The 9,395-nt window shown below is 37.9% G+C and overlaps 1 protein-coding gene across 1 annotated transcript; it reads left to right on the top strand.

Moving 5' to 3' along the window:
• Positions 1-1,778: 1,778 nt before the first annotated feature.
• Positions 1,779-5,800, top strand: LOC131978333 (DET1- and DDB1-associated protein 1). The gene is made up of 5 exons (XM_059341952.1): positions 1,779-2,100; positions 2,759-2,839; positions 3,051-3,102; positions 3,606-3,667; positions 3,795-5,800. Exons 1-5 carry the CDS (start codon positions 2,092-2,094, stop codon positions 3,897-3,899), a joined length of 309 nt encoding a protein of 102 aa, XP_059197935.1. The 5' UTR covers positions 1,779-2,091; the 3' UTR covers positions 3,900-5,800.
• The last annotated feature ends 3,595 nt before the right edge of the window (positions 5,801-9,395 follow it).

Raw genomic sequence — 9,395 nt, 5'->3', positions numbered from 1 at the left:
GAATCTGGCATTCATTGACTTTCTTCTTTAAATACTCGGCAAAAAAAGACAGCTGTGTAACTAACCATACCCTGGACCAGTAGTTCTCAACCTTTTTGAGTCGCGACCCCAAATTTAACATGCATGTTGTCTGCGACCCCCCCCCTCACAGTTCAGATCATACAAACTCAGTTGATGCGATATTTAGATCTTATTTTTAGTTTTAATCTAAGTCCTTTGCTATAAGTTTAAAGGTCCATTCTGACCTTGGAAAGTAATAACTTGCTACTTTGGGATTTGTCACAAAATTACCCAAAAAAGAATCAAATTGACCTCAAAATGACACAAAATGATTAAAAAAAGACATAAAATGACCAAAAAATTACATAAAATTAAGCAAAAAGGGACTCAAATTGACTACAAAATGACAAATGACCAAAAAAGATGTAAAATGACCAAAAAAAGACACAAAATGACCAGAAAAGACACAAAATGACCAAAAAAAGACACAAAATTATCAAAAAAAAGACATAAAATGACAAAAAAACACGAAATGACCAAAAAGACTAAAACACGAACACTTTAACACAGTGGAGACAGAGCTGACTTCCAAAATGATTTGGCAACCCCCAGAAATCATCTCGCGACCCCAATTGGGGTCGGGACCCCAAGTTTGAGAATAGCTTCTCTAAGTGATGACCTCATCACTCTAGACTCTCCATAGGGTTACATTGGGGGGATTTTTTGCCCAATAATTTGAAAATCAGTTGTCGAAACCCTTAGAAAATTCATAGCACACTTGTCATGGGCGAGCCGGTCGATTTGATACCTTTTTTGTGTATGTGCGGCCAAAACTCTGGGAGGAGTAGTCGACCGAAAAAACACCACGGAAGAAACGGAAGATTGAAAATAAGAATAGTCCCGGTGAATAGTAGTTAGTGTGCTTTTGCAAGCAAGCAAACAAAATGACACATCAACTTGAACTTGACAACAGAATAGAAGAATCAGAGGCAGCTTTATTGGCAAAGTATGTGAAGGAATTTGATTCTTATTTATTTATTTACTCTTAATGTACATAGCAACAGAAATGTTTGCAGAAATAGACATACAGCCAAGGCAACAAAGCCGAACAAGGTAAATAAAAACATTTGACTACTGTGTACGCGTATAAATATGCATTAAATTAAATATACATAAAACATACATATATGCTATCAAAGTGAAATGTCAGCACTTCTTTTTTCCTGATTAAGCTCAGTCGCACTTGTTTTAAACTTGTTGAAATTCACTTGTTACAGCAGTCCAAAAAGCAAAGGAAACAAGTGATTAAGTAATTAATAAAACATTAACTAAATTAAAAGACAAAATTTGGCCTGTCAAAGCAGAGTGCAAAGACCTATGATTGTCCTGTTACTTGCAAAACATTGACTTTTGTGGGTTGGTATAACAGTATATACAGTGTGCTTAGATTTATATTGGCAGTGATAATATCTACATGTAAAAAACAAACAAATAACTGTGTATTCAAACTATTAAATATATAATTTCCCATTGAATACACTGTGCATAGATAAATATATTGTAAATACATGTACTCATATATGTAAACGGCTCTTCATACTTCAGCTGGTGATGTTTTTAATAATGAAGCTTATCATGTGTGAGAGCAAGATCTCCCTTGTCAGTGTTTGAGGGAGGGGCTAACATATGTTGCGCTTGATGATTGGCTGCGAGGTGAACCTACCAACACGTGGGAGCAAGACTGGACCAATGGGCGCTCTCGAGGCGTGGCCACTGAAGCATCGCTACCATCCAGCCATCATGCTAGCCGAAGAGTGCAACTAGCTTTGCCAGCTCATACAATGTCATACAGCGTTATTTTCTCAGTGTGTAGAATCATTTTTTCATGGACACTGACATTTAGAATGGAAACAACAACTTGTGTGTGAAGGTCGTTGTTGTTTTTTTTGCCTAGAGTACCCGGTAGGACAGCTGTATCGGTTAACTAGCCTGTGAGCTAGCACGGCTAACCCCATAACACTGCCTGCCATCACGAACAGCACAACAAACCAATCCGGACGTTGGTAAACTTTGGAAATTTATATCGTCACCATGGAGAAGGTAATTATTTCTTGTAACATTATCTTAAACCGCGTTACAGTTCTCAGAGGACATATAGTGATACAGAGCTAGCTAGCTGTGGGTAACAGATAGCTGCTAGCCACACCTGCTCCTCCTGTTGGCATTGAGTCACCGAGGCCGAGCCGGCATCGTTTAGTGCTCTGAGCCGCTCAGCTTTGACTTGCTAATTTGAAACCACTTGCTGTATATACTATCTGATAACATCGCCGCCAGTTGGGAGGTTACTGGGACCGTTACAGGGAGAATAGCAGGCCCGCTGGCGTGCATGGCTAATGATGAGGGAACGCCCATCTATATATATATATATATATATATATATATACAAGCCTTTCTTATATATATCTATACAAGCCTTTCTTATATATATCTATGGGAACGCCCAGCACTGACTCGGTTATCCTGTTTCTACAGACATTTACACAGAACTCCTCTTCTGTGTTTTTAGACACCCTCCACACACAAAAAAACTCTAAAGACATTTCTTCAGAATGTTTTTTGCAAATGCCACAGATTTTCATAAAAGAGTATTTGTAGAGGGCAGATTGACAGATGTCTGTCAGTTTTACTGGGTCGGATTTAAAAGCTAAATAAATGGGAACACATCCACTAAAGCATAGACCTTACCCTCTTCCCACAGGCTGATTTCTTGAAAGGACTTCCTGTCTACAATAAGAGCAACTTCAGCAGGTTTCATGCAGACTCCGTTTGTAAAGCATCTGTAAGTACCATATGATCATATGTATGTCCCCAAGTTGTCATTATTAATCCTGATGAATATTTGCTGTGGATAAAATGGTTAACAACTGTCTATTTACTCAATATTTGCTCGTGCTCAAAGCAAACCACGTAGAAAATGCTGTGATTGTTCCTTAATTAAAGTATACACATAAGTCAAATGCACATTTATAATTTGTTACCTCACTTTACAGAATAGGAGGCCCTCTGTGTACCTTCCAACACGAGAATACCCCTCTGAACAGAGTAAGTACCAAACCAAGTCAAAACTGGGGAGAAAAAAGTAAGATATTGTGCAGTATTTGACTATCCCAATATAGGTATTCATTTTAATGCCATAGACCATCTGTGGCTCAAATGATAGAGCAGTTTCCCACTCATCAGAAGGTCGTGGTTTGATCCCTGACCACAGCAATCCAGATGTTGAAGTACCCTTTAAGATACTGAACCCCAAATTGCTCCTGTTAGTGTGTGAATGTTTACCTACTTATGTGCAGGTGGTGCCTTGCATGGTGGCCTCTGCCACCAGTGTTTATGTGTGTTGTATGCATGTTGTATGCTCCTTCTTCACTTCAAATCGTAAAGCATTGGAAGAAAATATTTATGATATACATTTTTATGCGGTTTTAAAGATGTATATTGTCATATCACCCAGCTCGATTCCAGTACATGCATAATTTTGTAGAGACTGTGCTAAAAAAAATCATCATCTTTTAACATATTTTATGCTGAATGTGTTTGCTCTACAGTTATTGTAACAGAGAAAACCAATATCCTCCTGCGTTACCTTCATCAGCAGTGGGACAAAAAGGTGAGCATGTCTTTGTTCGGTCTCAGTTAATCAGAAGCCTCATCATCTTTAGCATTTAGTTGTTGGATTATTACTAAAGGGAAACTGTGATTTTACTGACTGCTGTGTAAACCTTTGTGTCATACAGAATGCAGCAAAGAAAAGGGAACAGGAACAAGGTGAGGGTGACAGTCCGGCACCCCCAAGGAAGATCGCCAGGACAGATAGCCAAGAGATGAACGAGGACTCATAAGTGTGTGTGTGTGTGTGTGTGTGTGTGTGTGTTTGCATATACTGAGTATAGCCAGTATAAACTAACAAAAACAAAGGATAATCCCACCTGAATAAATACTTCTGGCCATTCTGCCGCACTATGGCAGGATGCCTTTCCTGGCATGAAATCAGGAGTCACCCATAGAGAATTAGGGAAATTCCAGTCAACAAAGCAGCTATTTATGATGGAAAGATTGTATGTGTGTAAATTATGTAACCATAAAAAAAATTGAAAGTCACTGACACTGTCAGAACAGATGCACTGTCAGGGGGGAAACTTTATTCTGGTGCTTTTTTAATTTATACTGGCTATTCCCTGTGTAGTATTAAATGTGTAAATGTTTGTATGCATGCTGAGCTATGAGTGTGTGTTGTACTGTATGTGTGAGATAGTTGAAAAAAGTGTCAGAGTAGATATAAGATCAGAGAGGGACATGACAGATAAAGTCAGACACTACCCTTAAAAACAGTCTCATAACTGGTACATGACTTGTGTAGCCTTCTGTCACCTGGAGAGTCTGTCCTGATTTGTGCAAAGATAACTTTTTGTTACTGTTTTAATTTTATTATAACTATTATTGTTTATGTATGGCAATGAGCTTCCTGCCAGCCACAGTGCCCACCCTCTCAGTTTCACTGCCCACTCTGCAACCACATGGGGGCATTGCGACATTTCTCCACACTGTTTGAATCAACAGAACCAAGACTGCACTGTGAAGAACAGCACAAAAGTAGAAGCAACTCTTCCAGAATCCCCCGTAGATGTGTGTTTTTGGTGAATATGCATATCTTCATTCTATTTTGGGACTTGTGCTCATAGGATAAATGTCGTGTTGGTGTTTCTGAGATATATTTTTACATCTAGCACCACCTTCTGGCTGATAAAGGCTAGTAAGAATGGGGTTTTAGCTGCTCTTTCATCAACGGAAGGAAAAGGTTGAGCTTGAATATGGAAGTGTTAAATTGTAACGTTGGGTTTTTAGTTGCACAACAAGGTAACAGCACAGATAGCAAAGAAAAATATGGAGAGGAATGTCTGGAAAAGGGAAAAAAAGACTCCATTATGATGTGTGTAAATATTTGCCAGTACCAGAAGTAGTTTATCCAGCGGAGTATCTTTGTGTCTGCCTTTTTGTAAAATAATACATGCCCATTGATACGATAGAAAATGACCTTTGTGAAAGTAAAGAAAAGAGCCCCGGTGCCCAGTGGATGTTACCTTGCCTTGCATGTTGATGTTTTCATGGCTGGGTATTATACTTCTGGACCAGTAATACAATTTAAGAGGGTGTTGGGGTTGAGGTGTCATCCTGTATGACTGTGGAAGGTATTAGCCTAGAGGCCTTACAACCTGTCATCATGGTTCGGACCCTTTAGCTCCCCCAGCTCAGGGCCTGGGGTAGCTGTACTGTTCGCCCTGTCTTTGTGAGACAGCCCTGGATTGTTTTTGTCTGAGAGCTGGCTTAGATGAACACAGGGGGTTTAAAGGGGGTTATATTTTCAGCCATAGAATGCACAATAAGCATGCACAGCAAAGTGCAGTCGCCATCCTGCCTTGTTCCTAGTAGTTCAGTTTGTATTGGTGTCATATACTGTACAACACTGAATTAGGCTTTTTTTTTTATATTATCACTGCCCAGCGGAGTCACATCGAAGCCTCCTGTCCTTCCTGTCCTTCTTTCAGTCAATGCTACAGTGTGGGTTGACAGTGGGGTCAGTCATCTTCCTACCTACAGTGTAAATACTGTCTGTTTCTGAAGCGCAAAACCACGTTTCTGCTCAGACTGTTCGACAACACCCTAAGCCTTGCCCCATCTCATGTGTGTTAGATCAGAAATGTTCTTTTTAGCTTTGCTGAAATAAAACTAGATTGAAACTGGGTTTTTGTCTTGTGGTACTTCTAATAGATGATTCTCTGTCGTTGATTTAAAGTAACAATCATTTAAATAAATGTCTTAAGTATGGAAGAGTATTAGGGCCAGAGACAATCGGGGGAAAGATGAGGAGGATTTTATTTATTTTTTTAATTTTGCATTACGAGAATAAAGTTGATCTTTCATTATTAATGCCAAGAATAAGACTAATAACTCAGAGCAAGAAGAAGTTTTTCTTTTGTATTTCGAGAATAAAGTAGAAATGTCAGAAATCAACCTGACGTTTCAATCAAACTTTTAACAGTTGACTTTACTGTTAACATTTCAACTTTTTTCCCAAAATACAAATGGAAAAAGATCTTCCACTGATTTATTTTTTCTGATGTCCAATGCTTTATTCTCAACATTTCATTTCACTTTATTGTTAAAATTTTTAACTTCATTCTCAGTACTTCTATTTTATTCTCAACATTTCGACTTTACTGTCAACATGTTTACTTAAACATTTTCAAAGATCTTTCCAGTTAGTTAATTTTTTTAAAGTTTGACTTTATTCTCGACAGCTTTATTCTCATCATGCAAAATCTAAAAAAACACCTTTCACTTCTCATTGTTTCCCCCCTGTGCCCGGCCCTTCTGGACTTAAGTCACTAACGAATGAGGAAACATAATGGTGACTGGGGCTATGTATAGTATACCTACTCATATTGGCTAATGCTTTTGCCATTTTAGGCCAATCTACGAACTGGTTGTGTGTGGCAACACTCCCTTGAAAAATCACAAGTGCATGCTCAGCAGTTGGACCCTAATTAAACAGACTTGCTCTTCAAATTTTGTGTGAGTACTCCTCACACTTATTTAAATGTATTTTTTTAAAAAAAACAAACACTTAAATATGCAAGATTACTGTGAAAACTAACCTCATGCCCCTTTGGGGGCTAAAACATAAAACATTGAACTCCTTGACGTTATCCTTACAGTATCACTTCACCTGAGTTAGTTTTATGATCGACAGGAAGTCTCTTTTCGTCCTTTCAAAATAAAAGTCCATTATCAAAACAGGCCTAAGACTATTGCACAGTACTGTATATATATCTTTTAGTTTGCCCATAATTGATCGTTAACGTTATAGATGTTGGAGTTGGCAGGTTTCTTCAAAATGCCCATCTCTGGTGAGGAGTGAAGTAAGTAAACCTTTACTATGAAACGAAGAAAAAAGTGATGACTCCATACAATCAAACTTAAAGTGAGATCCGAAAGCACAACGCCAAAAAGAACAAAACAAAAATCTTCTACATTGTAACTTTGGGATTTTCTGCATTTGTTGGTGAAGAAAGAACTGTCCAGCCATGAGATGTTTGCAGGTAACAAGTAGGCCACAACAACACATGAAATGCATTTTAAATAGTTTTATTAACTATTTTTGAGGTCTTACAAAAATATGACAAAATAAATTAAAAGAAATAAATAATCCCATTTCCCAGTATTTCTCTTTAAAAGATCTTTTTTTTGTACAGTGGTACATTGGAAGAGCGTATGATGTTCAGTAAGTGAGGCTTCCATGAAGATGTCTTATCTTAAACTCTTGAGGTTAGGGTCAGGTGTTCATGTAGCTGTGGTGAGAACCTCACCTGTCCACATCCACTCTGAAACTCCAGAAGAAGACAGTACATTTACTAAAGTCTTCACATTACACTGTCTAGATTAAACCCAAATCCTGTAAAGAACCACTGTTGCTTTGATAGTGAATTACAGACCGCTGAGGAGTCTTCCTCTTTACGCGAGGGATGCCTGTGCTTGGCTCGGCATGCAATGCCCAATGATACCCAATACCAATGCTTATTTAAAGACCCCCATATTAACAATATGCTGCTGCTAAGAGTGCAGGACGAAAAAAATGTTGGTTAATGCTATCCATTTCTATCAAATGTAGTTGTACTGTAAGTTTTCCCTGAATAAGGAGGAACTACATACATGGAGGCATGACCTTAGCTGTGGCTGCTATCTTCTCACTTCACTCACCCTTGCTGTGAAAGTGGCTGCTCAATTCTCTACACAAACGTTTAAATAATAATACATGGAGTCTATTGCATCATTGTGTCACTCATCCCTGAAATCCAAAAGCTGCAAGAATAAAGGTTTTGATGAGGCTACGCTTACCATCCCATTCTCTATCACGTGTCCCTTTAACAATGACCAGCCTATGACATACAAAGACACTGATGATATCAAATTCCTCTCAGCCCTGCACTTCTCTTTTTACATTTATAATGAACAATGACTTCCAAATATATAAAAGAACATACTGCAGATTGACAGAAAAAAGATACTGTGACCACATATAATTCATCACCGTCTATTTCCTTATTGCATTTAATGTCAGTAGGATCTTTTTGCCGGTCTGCGGAAGTACGTTTTTGTGTTTTCTTCAGGAAAGTTGGACTATACTTAAAGTGAAGTGGTTACGGACACATGAAAGCAGCAACAAAATATATTTTTTTTAAATCACCCCTAGACTAGACTGATTCTGTAAGCGCAGAGTGGTCGATGGAAGAGATTATTGTTATATTTTAATTGTGAGTGAGGGGAGATTCCTCACATTATATATGAGACAGGAGGGAGCTCGACGGGACACAAAGAAAAGATGCATAGAGTCTGGCTGTGGATAATACAGGAGGATGTGCTGCAGGTGGGGGAGTTAGTTTAGACCTGTACTAATATATGTAAGTCTCCTACAACTCAGTGTTATTGCCAAAAGCCATGCCAGAGGTGATGATGTGGAGATGCATAGTTAATGTTTCTGTCTCTCATCATACATTGTGATGGCCTCTAAAATGTTTCTCAGTGTGTCCATTCTATGTCACCATAATAGATTTTCCTTTCAAAGTGTTTTTAAAGGATTTCTTCACCCACAAAATGACTATATATATATATATATATATATATATATATATATATATATATATATATATATATATAACCTATGTTACCTTGACTCATTGAAGAAAGCCCAGTTTTTGTAAGAGTAAATCCTTAATAAATTGAAGTGAAAAACACTTCCGCATAAACCGTCTCACAATTCCGAAGGCACGCTCCAGCACAAGCTTTGTTTATATTCATGCACGACATTGCAGACTTGTTTTAAATAGTCAGGTTTCAGTAAAATATGCATGTGTTTGGTCCTGAGAATACATCGGGATAAATGAGACTTGGATCATACTGCACGAGCTGTTTATGATTTTGTAAATGGATGTTTTGATATAGTTTTGCTGTTGTTAAACTCACCCCCTCTTTCAGAATTGTCACTGTTTCTGGATTCTTCTTTCACCGTTGAGTCATGCATAAGTTTTCTTCAAGAATTCAAGGTAACACGTGATCAGTGGTGGAAAAGTGTTAAGATCCCTTACTGAAGTTTCTGCATTCAAAACTTACTTAAGTAAAAGTACAAAAGTATCAGCGTCAAAATGTAGTATTAAAAGTAAAAGTACTTGCTATGCAGAATGGCCCCACTCAGATTGTTTTTCTCAAGGTAGGGCTCATTTTAACTACTTAATATACTGTTATGAGGTTTAATTTAAAGAAATGTTTTTTTTTTTGTAAAA

This window comes from Centropristis striata, chromosome 9 (genome assembly GCF_030273125.1).
Source record: "Centropristis striata isolate RG_2023a ecotype Rhode Island chromosome 9, C.striata_1.0, whole genome shotgun sequence".
Classification (NCBI taxonomy): Eukaryota; Metazoa; Chordata; class Actinopteri; order Perciformes; family Serranidae; genus Centropristis; species Centropristis striata.
Note: the sequence above shows the minus strand (reverse complement) of the source record. Positions and strands in the feature narration are given on the sequence as shown.